Source organism: Chelon labrosus (assembly GCF_963514085.1).
Source record: "Chelon labrosus genome assembly, chromosome: 16".
In the NCBI taxonomy this organism is placed as follows: Eukaryota; Metazoa; Chordata; class Actinopteri; order Mugiliformes; family Mugilidae; genus Chelon; species Chelon labrosus.
In genome coordinates this window covers 8818488-8835193 of record NC_140349.1, presented here as the reverse complement: position 1 = coordinate 8835193, position 16706 = coordinate 8818488, and the positions used below count along the sequence as shown (strand labels likewise).

The 16706-nt window shown below is 38.6% G+C and overlaps 1 protein-coding gene across 1 annotated transcript; it reads right to left on the bottom strand.

Moving 5' to 3' along the window:
* Positions 1-3627: 3627 nt before the first annotated feature.
* LOC311501651 (sperm acrosome membrane-associated protein 4-like) lies at positions 3628-13965 on the bottom strand. Its single transcript, XM_084563607.1, has 3 exons — positions 13831-13965; positions 5081-5191; positions 3628-4805 (listed from the first exon to the last, which is right to left on the bottom strand). The coding sequence occupies exons 1-3, from the start codon at positions 13880-13882 to the stop codon at positions 4576-4578; spliced, it is 393 nt and encodes a 130-aa protein (XP_084419733.1). The 5' UTR covers positions 13883-13965; the 3' UTR covers positions 3628-4575.
* Between the last annotated feature and the right edge of the window lie 2741 nt (positions 13966-16706).

Below are 16706 nucleotides of genomic sequence, written 5' to 3'. Positions count from 1 at the left end.
AACATAAAGTGGAGACACATGACGGAGTTGGAAAAACAAAAAGAACACAGGTCAGACATAGCGAGCCTCGGCAGCTGAAAAGTGATCCTCCTAGGCTTCTTCAACAAGGCCCTTTATTCGGTCTTCTCAGGTGTGACTGGTTAAGGCTATTAAGCACAAGCCAAAAACCCTTGTACAGCCAGTGGAGGAGCAGAGGGGCGTAACACCTCCACCCTCAAAAAAGATCCTCCAGGAGCCCTGAAAATGAACAAAGCCCCTATGTGATCATGCCCCATCTTCCAAGATGTGCAAAAATTGATGCCTTTACACATGACACAACATTGACACCAGATACAAAACATGTTGTGTGACCCACACAACGTAGAGAACAGCCACAAACCAAATGCTTACACCAAGTTACTACCTTGGACAAAGGTTAGCAACAAGTAATCTCAACACAGTGAACTGTCCTCACCACAGCACAGTGGTCACACATGCAAATTACAAAGTCAAGGAAGCCAAGTGACTGAACACATGGAAAAGTCACACCCACAACGAATATTATTTTTTCAAATGATAGCTTTGATTTCAACTGTGAACCCTTAGTTCACTGTTTTACTAATATGTCCGTTCTTAATCCAATTTTAGCAGTTTCCACCAGTGATTTGACCCTTTCGCAAACAGACTAACATCTTTTCCATGACCACAGGATCCATCTTTCGACATGGTTGTTTAAGAAATGAGAAGCTACTCATTGCATCAGTTGGGGTTAAATAACTTTTTGCCTGCTGAATGATAATCACCCATTCAGTAAATATCCAACAGGAGACTCGTACCGATTTGCTTAGTTAAATCCAGGTGGCCAGTGTATATTAAGGTTTCTTTAAGATGTTTCAATAGTTTGTCCGTTGTTTTTAGAAGCATATGGTGAAGCACATTGTCTGTGTTACATTTAGCTCACTATTTAGCCACTATATTTAGCAAAATATTTTCTATGTAGGTTTCTGAATAATGTGATTTGAACTACACATGCTTGAGGAGCTAAGTTTGTACACAGTGTTGGTTGATTATAGAAGCACTCACAGAGGCAAACATGTTTTTTTCGGAAATTTATTTATTTTCACATTAATATTTTGTCCAGAATGACATGAAGTAGTTAAAAGGATAAATAATTGTTGTCAAACAACAACAGTACAAAATAACAACATGGAAGATTTACGAACTCAATGTTTCCCTGAAACATCCCATTGTTCAACTTCCATAATGTGGATACCTGAGTTTTGAATTTTTATAAAACTAAACCCTGACACAACAATATCTGAGTAGTAGTAATAGTGCTTTTGATCTCATAAAGGCTTGGTACGACCGATCATAGAACAAATGGATTTCAGGTGGAGCAAGTAGCACTGATTATTTCTGTGATTTGATTACAGCATGCTTCCCCACACGGACGCCAGGACGGCTGCACCAACAGTGGCGGTAAACGTCATCTTGGTGGAAGGGGCACCGCTGAGTGTGACAGGGTTGCATCTGTCTGTTGAGCAGCATGAGATTTCGGTCGTGGCGGTGACACCCAGCAGAGTTGAGTTGGTGCTCTGGTTGCAGAGTGTGTCATTAACCCTGCAGCCTTGTGAGTTGAAGCCACTGAAGGATGAGATTGACGGGAAAGCTGGGGAGAAATGGTTGTGTTAGAATGGTAATACTCACATATAATGACATACAGTTATAGTTACTCATAGATGAGTGCGTTTACTCTTTTAAAAATGCTCTTTGTGCACCTGTTTCATATCTAATTCGCAGAAACACAAGATTAAGTCATTACTGTACTATTGGTATTAAAATAAAACATTAACATCTAGTCACATGTGACACTGGTATAGCAAGTGGGTGTGTTTGCTAATCTGTATGTGACTGGGTGTCACATTATTGGGAATGGTCCAAATGATTCGTTCTTGTGCTGTTGTGTAATTGTTTGAATGAAAAGGGTGTGAGCCCCTAGGCCCCTAGGATCACGAGGGGACTTACTCGCTTTTCCAGTAAAGCAGACGGTGTCGTTTCTTGTGCAGGTCACGTCTTGCGAGTTCAAGCAGAAGCCAAACACACCAACACTGCATTTGTTGCAGACCAGGGAATCCACTGAAACACATGAAAGCAAGAGTTAAAATCCAAAACCACTTTATGTTGATTAAGTTACAGGGAAAAGATCATTAGCTGTAGCAGGCTGATTCAATCATGATAGAAACTCTTGAGAACAACATGAATATATAATACTCAAACACTTCAGTTTTCAGTTTTGCAATTAGAAATTATGTCTTTTCGTTGTCTTTTCTGATTTGATCGCGCTTTTGCCAGATCATTAAAGCTCAGTGGACATGGTATAGAAAAGTGGGTTGGTCCACCACATCCTTCATTCTGGTGCATGCAGGAGTCGTTAAACCCTGCACAAACAATTGTAACTAACACAAAGTCTGACAGGATGCAAATGAGTAGGGTGTTACTACTGAATGGGAACATTGCTATGGTTTCATTAGCAAAGTCACCTTGGAAAGTTGTGGTTTCGCTCTATAGATGTTTGCTGCAGACCCAATTCAACCAAATGGAGGTAATGAGAATTTAATTAGTTTTATCCACAAGGGAACAATGTCTTCATTACACTGGAAAGCCCTCAGACCAGCTGTTTACAATATTTACCACAACTAATTTCATCTGAAAAAGCGGTACCAATGAAAACAGTGAAGATTATAATTAATTATCCTGAGTTAGTTTCTTGTAAGACACGCTGGATCCATGGAGCTCGATTCCCCTCTGTGTTGTTTGGCTGGCGACAGATATTTGACTCCCACTCAGAGAACCCCAAATATATTTTTTAAAGAACAGTAAACGCATTAGCCAACTAACAAGCCAAATTTTGCATCGATATTTGTCTTTAATCAACTAAACAGATAATTTTATTTAATTTTTCTTGCATTTTTTTAAAAGGCGCTCCACACAATTCAGCCATTTTTCCCCTAAAACGTCTCATCGGTTTATCTACAAATAATCTGTCACAAATTTTTCTTTTGTAATCCTTAACCTTCAATTGATACAGAAATGTGATGCGTATTAGTTCATCTTACCCAGCATAAATGATGCAACAACTGCAAGGACTCCAAACAGAACTTTGCCCATCTTAGTGTGTTGATTCGGTTCTTGGTTTAGGAGAAAAAAATAATTTCAAATCCGTCCGCTTCTTCTTATCACCGAGATGATCGGATGCTGGGTGCTGTTAATATTGAGTAGAGTGTCAGGTGAGGACTGAGATTTATATTGTGAGGCAGGTGGAGGGAGGGGACAGAACGGCGTTTTTCTTTTGTCTTTGTCACCGGGTGTGAAAGAGTCACTGATCAGGAATGTCAAATATGATTAAGGAATGAACGGAAACGAAATTATCAGAGAAAGTAAGATTTACGTTTAGTCTCGGTTATTAAAATTTTAGAGTTAGTTTTTTTTCTTAAAATTGGCCTTTTTCCACATTAATAAATAGAGTCTATCCTGCACCAAAATCCAAAATCAGGACATTCATGTGACTTCACAGAAGACCCAAAGACTAAAACCTGCGTAACAAGTCGGTCTTGTAAAGTGAAACAAGAAACCAAGTCACACCACACATACGCAACCATTCCTGATTTATTGATCTTTTATTTACTCGTGCGTCAGTCTAGGTAACCAATTGAAAAAACCAACAACATACAGACAAGTTGTTTTAAAAACAACGCCAGTCTTTCACTTTGAGATATATAACATTAACAAATTTCAAATCACTGTAATTTTTATCACAAACAGGAGTGGATAAAGCTTTTGGGGGGCAAACTAAAATAAAAAAACAAAAGGGAAATGTTTTTAAATGTGAATTTACATTATGTTAGCTAAATAATGTGAACACAAATTGCCTTATGAAATGAATAAAAGAAGAAATGTGAACACTGTGAAAGACAAAGGCAATAAATTAAAAGAACAAGGCGCTACAGCAAGAAGGTGGTTAGCTTAGCTTAGCATAAAGGTGAAAAACCTAGCCTGGCTGCATTTTAAAACTCACAATATACAAAATATAATGTGTTATTTATCAGATTTACCACTGCTGGTGGTGCACCTCAATAAACTGAGGTAGGCAAGCTGTCTAACCATCTGCTGGCTGTAGTTGAACTATTCCTCCAAGTAGCAATAAAACTAGCCTACCTATAAAATGGTTTAATTATACAGGCAAATATGCAAACATGTGATGCAGCCAATCGCACCAACAGAGATGAACTGAGACCATTTTAAGTGTTATACAGCAATTCTGGGGCTTATATGTCAATACGTTTACTGACAGGGAAATCGGGGCAGATGCACATATAAAAATACAAAAGCATGTTTTAACAGATATGAACACTTGTGTGAAACAGAAAATACAATACACCTTGAAGGACAGTAATCACAAGGCCCATGTGGAAAAAAAAAAAAAAACTCCCATGCATGAGGAGAATATATTCAATATAACCCTTGTAGCGCTCGTATGTGTGTGTACAATGTGTAGAGTGTGAGTTTAGGCACTTTGGACATATGCATTGTCTTCTTTTACACTACGTTTGTGGCCACAAACAAAGCAAAGATGGAGGCCAAGGCAAGGCTTAGGCCGGAGGACCCGGGAAGGCCTGGGGCGGCATTGCACAGGTCGGTGTTGCAGCAGGTTTTTGTCACGGTGTAGAGGGTGGCGTTGTTTCCGGCGACAGTGAAGCTTGTGTCTTCAGTCTTGTTGCACTCGGACTCTTTTAAACAGCCCTTCATTTTGATGTCCACGAAGCCAGCTGTTGAGCAACACAACACACAAACATTATTATTATTATTATTAATAATCAAGTATTTCTTCAAAAACTATAAAAACAGTATCACCTCCATATTTTGGTTAACATGATTTCACATTTGTAGGAGAGTCAAGAGTCTTCCTCCTTTATTGTTGTGGCAGACTGACAATTTTTTTTTTTTTTTAAAGAATGTGTGTGGTGGTGTTTGTGTGCAAGAGGTGACGACATGCTTTAGGAAAATGTTGCCTGGTGAGATGTTTAGCTACTGAGCTCCTTACCTGCTTTCCCGCTACCGCTGAAGCAATGTTGTCCGCTTCCACATGTGACTTTAGAGGTCGCACACAGGTCCCCGATGCCAAAGTCACACTTGTAACAGGTGAGAGCTTGACCTGATATCAACAGATAGTTTGATAGGAAGTGAAGAAAGAGATGCAGGGGAATGATGGAAAAGGGGAAACACAGGAGAGAACAGTTGAATTATTGTAAAAAGGGTTTGCAACACAGTATAATTATTAGGTTTAATGACTGGGTTAATGAATGCATCTGCTTTCTTAGTAAACATCCTCTAATGTTTGTCTGAAAAGGAGGCTGAGCTCAGTGATTGTTTCAGTGTTTGCCATGCACTCAAGCAATGCAGCTTGGGAAAAAAAATAAGACTTGCCTGACTGACCGTAAGACAATTACAGTCACTGATAATGAATGAGACAATATGGAGACCTTTGACTTGCAGCACAGAGAAGAGTTTGGGGCCTGGTGGCATCCTTTGCATTAGATAACAGATAACGTTACCACTCTGTGAAACTTCAACCCACTGCTTTGCACAATGGGAACTATAAAGTCACTTTTTAGGCATGTTGACAAAAGCAGATAAGAGGTCTAAAAAGTCAGGCTCTGTGCCAGCTAAGGAATTTCTGCTTCTCAACAGGAGCTCATGTGAAAGAAGCAGGAACAAACATGGGACAGAAGCTAGATCAACATGTCAGTGACAGCCAAGAGACGCATCTGGAACTGTACTGAGGAAGAAGGAAATAGAATTAGAAAATTAAACCCACAAAATTGCAGCTGGTGCTTAGCCTTACCTGTAAAACCAGTAGGATTATTGAAATAATTGGCCAGATGAGGATTCATAATCATTTTAATAAGTAGACGCCATTGGGTTTCATATTATCCACTGTTCGCTCCAATGTTTTTAAAAAATCTGCTATTAAAAATATTAGATCAGCTGTGCCTTTATGTCAAACTACATGAGCAAAAGCGGGATTGGAAAAGAATATAGTATTACATACTGTATGAGTAAATAAAACCAATTCACGACTGTTGTGAGGAAGTAGGGAGATAAAATGGGTGACACTGTAAATGCTAAGTTATAATCACGAGTCAATGCACTCAGTGGAGCAGCCCAATCCAACTGGCCTAAATTACAGTACACGTCTATCAATAGAAGTTAAAGCAGCAAGCTAAGGTGACCTAATAAAGCACCTCTTAATATAGTTTATCGTTTTTAAACACCATCATTGTAGAGTTACGCCAAACAATGATCAGGACACAAAGAATAATCAAACAATGATCTCCGCAGCGACATTAATGTGAATGCTTTTATTCAGAAAGGGTTTTTACAGCCCTTACCGTCACTTAACATATAATAAAAAAACAAAAAAAAACAAGCAAATTTGGGCTTCACCATGACGACAGACGCCCAAGCCCAAGTGGTCATTGTGACGCAGCCGAGCATTTGACTGGAAAGTCTCAGAAACCTGTCCCTCCAGTTTAAATGTCGCATGACTGGAGTTGCTAAGGAAAGTACATACTGATCCTACAGCTGTCATTATGACAAGAAAGTGTCTGGTAACTTCTGTGAATGATCATATATTTAGTGTGGATGTTTTCAGCGATGTACTGATGTGACTGTGGTGGCAAAACAGGTCAGGCGTGCAAGTGCGCCTTAAAGCAGGAGGAGGGTGCAGTCTATAAATTGATTTGACAAGTAATTCCTGCTACTAAATTAAGTTCCCACATGCTACTACTAAAGGTCATGGACAGCTTTTCTCCTTAAGTTAAATAACTGTAAGGCTGTGAAGCAGTGTAGTCTCAGGGTTTCTCAACCTGGGTGTCAGGGATCCAAAAAAGGTCACAAGCTAAATCTAAGGGGATCGTTAATTCCTTCTTACTGAGGATCCCAGTCAGAGGTTATAAACTATTTCCTGTGTGACAATTGAGGAAGAAAATTAACTCTGCAGGACAAAATCCTTATTTTTCTAACTTTATTTTATTTTAATTTGAGACGACTAATAAACACAATGTAGGACTTGTTCCATATTAACTCTTTTACAGTTTAATTTCCTGTGATGATAATTTCCAAAAGCAACACGCCATCTATAAACATAGCGATAAAGCTTTTATAACACAGAGAAACGTCAAATTCACTTAAAAGGCTGTAAGATAATTAATCAAGTAAAGTTCTATTAAAAAAGTAATAATAAACTTAAAGGATTCAAAATTTCAGGTTTGATAAAATGTCTAGAATAAAGATTTTACAGCGAATAGCAAACCCAGACGCCTCTTGTCAAAGTGTGATTACAGAGAAGAACAGAGGTGAAAAGCGATCACTCAAGAAGAATTACGGCAGATAAGTATTTAATGCCGCCCTTTGAATTCTAAGAAAAGACACTTGGTTCCAAAGATGTACTGTTGTGTTATTGAAATGTTTGCAGAGATGAATCATCTACATTTTTTCCAGATGAATAGCTCATCTGATTCAAGTGTGCAATGCATAAAGAGACACATAGTTGGTCAAGTATGCCCCGGTCACTTTCCCAGTTACTATAGTCTATGGAGTTGGTGAACACATCAAATCTAAAAAACTAAACTGGAGAATTTCATTTCATTTAATTTAATTGTATCTTATTTAATTTAAGTAAGTGTTGGTGTGGTGAATATATTTCAATTACAATGTGCTAGGGTAATCCCAATGTGTTTTTACAAAAGCTAAAAACACGCCCCACACCTTTGTACACAACAACAACCACACCCTGTCCTGCTGGTTTCGGTTACACCCGAGTTCAAGTGAGCAAACAATCTGGAGGCTTCTGAGAATCCCTAAATGTGTCGCTTTTATTCATATATGTATATAAAATCTCACCTCATACACTTTAAAATACATTCTGCATCAAGACAAAACATCTTTATCAGAGAAACGACAAAGAAAATGGGTCAAATGTTCACCTCAAACGATCCGACTCACTTTTATTTTACAACCCTTATGACCACACAACTGCTGGCATTTTTCCAGATGTCCACAAGTGTGGCACAGTCACAGAAGAAGAATTCTTAGACCAGGTTTTGTAACTTGCTGTTTCACTATGAGATCTGATCAAGTGGAGGTAAAAATATTTTGAAAGTAAAGAAGTTTTTCAGATTTTTGTCGAGGCTGGCGTTTCCAAACACTCTGGAGGTTCTCTCGTACGCCGCGCCTATAGAATACATCAGCGCTCTGCAATGCTGTCCGACGTGTTGCAAGCTTCCAATTACCATGCAACTGTTTTAAATCCGGTCAGACCGGATCCTAAGCTCACTGTCCCGCCAACAAAAAAAAGAAAAAAACACAGAAGGCACATCTAAGCAAAACAAATCTGTGTTGCCTAAGACGGTGCAACCACAGTGCAACTATTAATTGTTGTAAGGAGTGGCGACTCTAAAGCGGGGTGCAGGTGAAGCTTAATGGAGATCAGTTAACAGCAACAGAAAATGTCTCAACATGTAACTGGTCTCCTCCCTTAAATGCCGATTGAAACTCAGCTACAAGTGTCACTGAAGAACAGCGTCTTGTGCAAAATGTAGATATTTACATATAAGTAGATGTAATACAGATTATAGAGAGAAGATCTACATATTTAGGGCTGAGTTTATCAAGATAGCTCAATCTGTCTGCGTTTTTTTCGTGCCCTGCTTCTCACAGTCTGACGACTGCATCGCATGAGAGACTATCTTTTTCTTTACTAGATGAACTGCTGCGTCACCCGAGTCACACCACCATAATTATATGTGCATGAAGAAAGGACATCTGTGAAAACATCTTGAAATCGTAAAAAACTACGCGACTACAACAATAATTGTTTTATTCTGAAATAATATTTGGTCCTTCTGACATTTTTATGGCGGAAAACCAAAGCTAGCTCACTTAAGAAGTGTGATTTGTGTTCATTTTTATGTATATATACACTAATATTGTAAATAGTTAATACAATAGACTGTATTATTGAGTTAATTTTCCATTTTTTGCAATTTGCACTTCTGGTTAAATGCCAAACTGCTTTATGTACTTATACTATACCCAATGGTAAATAAAGGTGAATCTTCTCAAAGAATCAGACTTTGTGGACAAGTAAGGTGACAAAAAACACCTGAACAATTTAGTGGAGTGGATGGAAAATATGACGTTTGAATGTATTTTGAACATTAACATTATCTCTCTTTATCCTATTAGTCATTTGTGTGAAATGTCATCACCATCGGCACATGATCACAGTGACCTCAGACCAAACCTCTGAGTCATTTGCGGAAAATCTGAAAAGAAATTCCCTGAACTTGCTCCTTGGATACTGCCTTCATTAAGTCTCTTGAGTCGCTGTTTACTATAAATATATAGAAAAATTCTTAAATGGCTCATTCAGAGGGATTTAAAGTTAAATACGTTCAAGCATTTCTGTGTTTTAGATATAAAATAAATTCAACATTTTCATTAATGATTGAAGGAACTGTAGGTCTTGTTGAGTTTGTAAAGCGATGAGCCACAACATTATCATACAGGAGAAGTGAATAACATTGACCGTCTTGTGACAATGCAATGTTCTGCTGGGAAACTTTTGAAACCTGGCATTCATGTGGATGTTACTTAGACATGTAGCACCCACCTAGACCAAACCAGGCACTCCCACCCCATAGCAATGACACTCCTTGATGGCAGCAGCCATCCCCAGCAGGATGCAGCCTGACACAGGCACACACACAAAAACACTTTAAGAACAACTCAAAAAAATTTGAAGAACAGCTCAAGGTGTTGACCTGGCCTCCAAATTCACTAGATCCTAAACTGATCAAGTGTTTGTGGGATGATCCACAGAGACCCCTCCTCTCAACCCATAGGACCCTAAGGCCTGTACTAACATTCTGTTGCCAAACACCACAGGACACCCTCAGAAGGCCCATGTCCATTCTCTGGTGAGTCACAACTCTTTCGGAGGCATAAGGGAGATCTACACAATAATAGGAAGGTGGTCATAATGTTATGGCTGATCGGTGTATATACTATACTGTCTGCTTTGGTGTTCAATTCTGAACCTATCTGAACTTCACTCAAGAAACAGTCTACATCGCCCCCTACTGCTCTTTCACTAAAACTGCAGTCTTCAGACCTAAAATTTCCACTGCAGGGATGAACTGAGGAGCAAATAACACTGACTGAAACGCAAACAAAACCAGTGGCTGAATGAAATAATACTATAATAATAATGATATAATAATGTTAAGTAACAAGAGGACAACAGCTATACTACAAACTACAACTGTTAAACTACACTTTACTAATTAACTAGTTTAAGAGAAAGGGTTGGTACTCAAGTTAGACCTGAAGGCGTGTTGTTGTTGTGAAAGATGTTAATTTTGTAATGGTTTGTTTACTGTGCTTAACAAGTGCTGTTTGAGTGTCAACATTTCCTCATATACTCACAACAAAAGCGTGGCCACCAGTGACGCACAAAAAAAAAAAAACAGATGACGGGGATTTTCCCTTTGGGCCAAAGCTACACCAACAAATTTTCAGCTCATTGTTGTAATTGGCTAAAACTATATATGTCACAATGAGACGCAAAGTCAAGACGAACATGCAAACAAGATTATAGAAGGGAGTGGGAGGGTAAACCCAGCAGACTGAGGATCCACCAAACAGGAGTAAATATCATTGTCACTTTGTAACGTCAACACATGTGAAGATAAATGTCACTGGGTGTGTCTGCCATGTTATTCAAATACACTTAGGTTTAGATTTGGATGCAAAGACAGCTCGCAATACGGACATCCTTGAATAGGAGTATATAGAAACGGTTAAGCGTGGTATTGTAAACCATTGTGCAGCTTTTCTTTTATTTGTATTTATCCCTTTTTTATTATACCATGTGGTTATTGAACAGATGATTCACCTTTTCTCGCAATGTTTTTCATTTCCTTTGTCATTATTTTTGTGATTCATGTGAAGTATGATGCTGCAACCCCTTGGTTTTCCTTTGGGATCAAAAAAGTACTCTATACATGCAGAAAACACCAAATAAACTTTCCTTACAGCCTCTGAAGAAACTTAACTCTAGAAATCTACTGACATCTGGATTTAAAAGCGGCTGGCAGCTACACAGAGGTAAGTATTTTTGTCTATTTTTCTGGTAGCTGCTGCTCCCAGAAGAACGAGGGAAACCTCTCAGCAGCCTGTAACATGTTGACTTGAAAAATGAACCAGACCGCTATCTGAAATCATCCACTTCTCCCCAGAGTACACACACACCCAGACATATTCATACCTCCTGGTCACTTCTAAAGCTTCTGTGTGCAGTTGTCTGCATTTGTGACTCATTCAGTCTCAAACAACTAGTTAAGAAAAACCATTAGCAGGGGCTAAAGGTCAGAGTTAATACCTTAACCTACAGAAAGCAGCAGTGTGAGAGTATAGTTCCCGCTATACAGGGTGCGGTTTGTAACGGGAGACTGAAACAACAACAATGAGGATACTTGGGATGAAAGTGCACTACAATACCTACATAACACAATAGAAGCAGAAACTAAATCACCCTAAAAATCAGCCTAGACTGGATGGCCTCTTTCGCAGTGAAATTTGAGACCTGGGCAAAGCCTCAACTGTCCAGAGGTGAGGAATTTCTCATGTAACGGATGACAGGTTAGGACATGATTCAGCCTTTAAATAGCGCCTGGGGGAAAAAAAGGATCAGCTGCGTCCCACAAACAGGGTGCCTCACCCCAACCTGTAATAACAGCATTAGGGTAAAGCCTGGGATCTGCCAACGCAAAACATGTTAAACTCTGGTCCTACTTTGTTTTCCCAGACTGTGACTCAGACTGTGAAATCTTATAAGGCACATATGCTGATGGGAGTGTCTAAAAATGATATATATATATTGGCAGCTAAATGATTGCTTTTATTGATAAATAATCCGCCCTTTGTTGTATAGTTTATTCAGCCAAGGTAGTGCCTTCAGGTCTTTTGGTCGAGTCCAAAACATTCAATTTATTTTGAAATATAATGTGAAAACCAATCAGTATTTGTATTTTTGCTTGAAAATGAACTGAAATTATGAATAATGATTAAAACTGTTACTTTAATTTTACCTAAATCAACAGCTTATTACTTTTAGCAAGCCAGATTTACTACTTTGAGACTATTGCAACAGTTGATTTCAACAATGAATCCATCGCTTCAGCTATATCACAGTTTTTTCATTATCCAATTAAATCCAATGTTTTATCAACTAATTCGGCTGTATATCCATAATTGTGGCCACTTTTAGCTAACCAATCTGACGTAATTCGCGCCAGATCGACTGTTTGATTAGGCTACTTTTAGCTAAAAGTCCACTTCAAGGTAACAAAGTTGAGCTGACTTCAACATTTATCAAAGCTCCAACAGCACAGTGATGTGTCAACCAGTTAAATGCATTAGTTTCACCAGTTAACTTTTAAATGGATGACGTCACCAACACTTGAGCACAATGTAGCTTTCACCGTTTTGCTACTTGTAGCATGACCACAGCATTAGACAACTAATTTGACTATTTATTATCCATTAGGTCACTTTTGTTAGGTCACAGCAGAATTAATTGACTCACCTAGCTATTTTAAACGTGTAGTCATAGATTTAGCTACTTTAGGTAATTTCAGATTAAAAATTTTAGGTAAATGAACCCATTCAGCTATGCTTTTAGCGAACCAATTTCATCATTTCATGAGGCTAATTATAGCTACATCAGCTGACATGACATTAGCTACTTCAGATGTTAATTTGCATACTCAACTATGTGACTACACATTTACCTGATAATTTCCACTATCCCAAATCTTTTGGGGAAACTGGTGGGTCCCTCAGAAGTAACTGTTTACTTTTTATTTACTGGAAAAAGGTAAATTGTATTTGTCGAGGTATGGTCCACATTTTTTCCTTTAGGTCCTGCGGTCCCTGAAATGAGGTAAACCTGAGTCCTCATAATGTCTCTGTTCAAACACAACATTTGAGTCGAGTGAACACACCCAGTTGGACAACGGCCCCAAGGTCTGCACCCTCCAAGATGAGCACACCCAACTGAAGAAAACATGACACATACTTCTCAAAAGATCCCAGAGAAAGTCAAAATATGTGAAAATATTCACTATATGTGTTACATATTAATGTTTTTTACCACAACAAACTGAAAATAATCCATGTTTCCAGGGGAAAAAACACGTTTACAAATAAAACTGATTAAGGAAAATCTAAAAGCTCAGTTTATAATTTAACATGATTTAATTACCTAAAACTAGAAAAGAGAAATATTAGACACAACAACTCTGCAATTATTTTTTTTACAAGAATCAAGAGTTCAAGAAAACAAGCAAACTCCATTTAAAAAAAAAAAAAAAAAAAAAAAGCAATACAGCCTAATATAGAAAAAGTTTAGTTAGCAAAAGTCCTGTCTGAACTGAATTACCGATTTTAATCATTTGTATTTTAAGAGAAAAGTAGTTTTTTGTTGCTGTTGTAGGGATCCGCCCTCTAGAGAATTCACACCAAACTCCATGTAAAAAATGCTGGATTTTGGAAAACACTACAAAACTAACACATTCACTCTGAAATAAGCTTTACTCTTCAATAACTTCTGTTTTAGTTAGAAGAGTTATCGTTAGTTAGAAGAGTTACTCTTTTAAAAAAAATAAAAAATAAAAAAAATAACGGGAAAACGTGCATTTCTAAATTAATAAATATTCATATTCTTACCGAGTGCAACGCAGAAACCGACTGCAAAGAGCTGGAGGATAAATCTGTTCATCTTGGGACGAAAATAAGGCAAAGAAGTGCGCTTTCAGAGGACTGCAAAGAACCAGACCGTTATAATCTCGATCAAACGATGAATTTATTTTCCGCCATGGCTGCATTTATGATGGTCCCCCCCTCCTCCTCCTCCTCCTCCCCCTCCCCTGCAGCCTGAAGGTCTCCGCTATCCAATCAGAGCAGCTCATCCGGGACATCCAACCAGATTGGTCTCCCCACCTCCCACCTGAGCAGGTGGAGAGGTATTACATGACAGCGGAGTAACTCCTTAAAGTATCACAGGAATATGTCACCACGTTTTTAGTGACTTAGATGTTGATTTATGACCTTCTTATGCCATTACTCATTTAAGTAAAGCAGATTTCTTAATATTGACCATTACTGCTTGAGACATTTAACTTGATTTAACTTCATTTTTTTCCTGATAATCTTGAGGGTTCAGATATTCCCTCAGCAGGCTGATAAAGGTTTTCTGTTTCCTTTGCTTAAAGTTAAGCCACCAAAAGCCACGGTATTATCTAAAAAAAAAAAAAGACACAAAGACATGTTTTCTCACGATAAGGTGGAATTTAGTTTATTTTCTGAGGCGGTGAGGTAATAAAAGGGACGGGAAAGAAATATTTGTCCATTTTTTGCTTTTTTTTCCTCGTCAGATTTTACACACTTACTCAGTCTGTCCATCAGATGAAACACCTGTAGAGTTAAAAATATCATCACATGAACATTTCTTCAGTTTTTCAGGCTCCTCTTCGTTGCAGTATCACAGCAAACTGCAGACACATTCGTTAATCGACAGCGTCCGCCTCATGTCATATGTTTTAAATGAGGATCACTTGATAGAAGGAAAAGTTTTAAAGACTTCTTCTATGTTCTTTGACCAATGATAAACTAAATAAGTGGACAACAGTGTGCTTCTGTTCCTCCTCAGCTGACTGACAAGTTTACGTCAGTGTATTTCACTTCCACCGTAATCCGCACATTTCTCTTTTTATTATTCAGTTCCTCATTAGAATTTACCCTAATCCTATTTCCGTAGCTTCCGCAACAATTTATCTGTGACTTACTTTAACAAGTTTAACTGTGCATGTTGTAAAACATTGTGAGAGGGTGTGGAACCACAACATTCACAGTTCAACGCTAGACTAAAGCGCTGATACCGTCTGGGTAATATAATACAATAATCGCCTCAGACTTCTCTGTAAATGAACAATAGCACAATAACAGCATCCTCCCTCCACTCGACCAACTTTTGTTAAATACAAATCAAACCATCGACACGCACCTGTATAACATTTGTAGAGGGTCAGTTAAGTGACACAGACAAACAAACAAATGTCTCAATCAATGACACTTTACAACTGAAAGAACTTAAAGGCTGTATTGACATATGCTACAAAGTATCCTTCAATAAAATGACTAATGCTGCTTTATGAAAAAGAAAATTAGTACAAAAACCTGCTTGAATTAAAGTACACTCCCTTGCAAGTACATCAGGTACGCTAGTAAAAAACTAATACAACAGCGCTGCACTAAAGCCTCCGTCATGACTGTCATAATGTTCTATTTATGTCGAAACGGCTTCAGAAAGGAGGTGATTAAACATGTACGATCATTTAGGAGGCTGTTGTGAAGGGTGTCTGTTATTCAGGTTCGCCCGCTGACTAAACAAGGGGTTGTCAAAATAACAGAAACGTGAGTCAGCACAACACAATGCAGTTCAATAATATTGCAAACCACAGGACTCCACAGTGAAAACGTGCTTATATCAACAGCTGTCTCAGTTACTTTAAAGAAATGTTGAATATCGTAACCTTCATGAAGCTAAGATTTAGGTTTAGGTGCAGGACTCCTTCTTTCATTCATTCATTCATTCATCTTCTGTAACCGCTTGTCCTGTGAAGGGTCGCCGGGGGCTGGAGCCTATCCCAGCTGTCATCAGGTGAGAGGTGGGGTACACCCTGGACAGGTCGCCAGTCCATCTCAGGGCTAACACAGAGAGACAGACAACCATTCACACTCACATTCACACCTACGACCAATTTAGAATCACCAATGAACCTAACCAGCATGTCTTTGGACGGTGGGAGGAAGATGGAGTACCCGGAGAGAACCCACGCAGACACAGGGAGAACATGCAAACTCCACACCACTGTGCCGCCCCCTCACTCACTTTATTTTTTTGTAAATTCTTGTCAAAAGTAAAGTTGCATGTAAGAGAGACACTACAGTGCAAGTTCCTCCTAGTGTACTTAAATACAGTGATGGAGAACGTGTGAGAATCTTGGCTTTTGCGGCCAGTTTGCAAAAGAAACATTATATATACATTATATTGTAGTTGTGGGAAAAGTCTTTGAACTAATGTTTTTGCGTGTGCCCACATCCAAAGACGGAGGCCGTGTGTGGGAAACGCAGCAAACAATGACCCAGCAGGGGAGACATAACAATAAAGACAAAGGACCAAACCGCACAAACAAAAAGGTTGCAGAGGGATGTGAAACCAGATCACAAATGTTGCCTAGAGTGCAATTAAATCGTTCTATTAAAAAAAAAAAAAGTAAAATAAAAATAAATAAATAGAACGAGCGTGGGGGCACTGCTGTGCCGAGAGCAGGAAGGAAATGGGTGAGGTTGCAAGCGGAGAGGCTGTGCAGACATCAGCAGCTGGACAGATGTACTAGGCTGTAAAAGAGAGCTCCGATTTAGTTTTAATGTGGGGAGTTCTCTTGTTTTTTTCCATATCTGTGTCTGTTTTCCAGTAAAACCAGATCTCATAAAACCGAGAAGCGAGGAAGGAGGAATCTCAAATGTAAAATATTTGAAAT

Bases quoted from the DNA above. Each gene is read 5' to 3' on its own strand.
- LOC311501651 (XM_084563607.1), bottom strand. From the start codon at position 13,882: ATGAACAGATTTATCCTCCAGCTCTTTGCAGTCGGTTTCTGCGTTGCA. The intron at 5,192-13,830 runs GTAAGAATATGA...TGTTGATATCAG, and splicing joins CGGTTTCTGCGTTGCACTCG to GTCAAGCTCTCACCTGTTAC. The intron at 4,806-5,080 runs GTAAGGAGCTCA...GTTGCTCAACAG, and splicing joins CAGCGGTAGCGGGAAAGCAG to CTGGCTTCGTGGACATCAAA.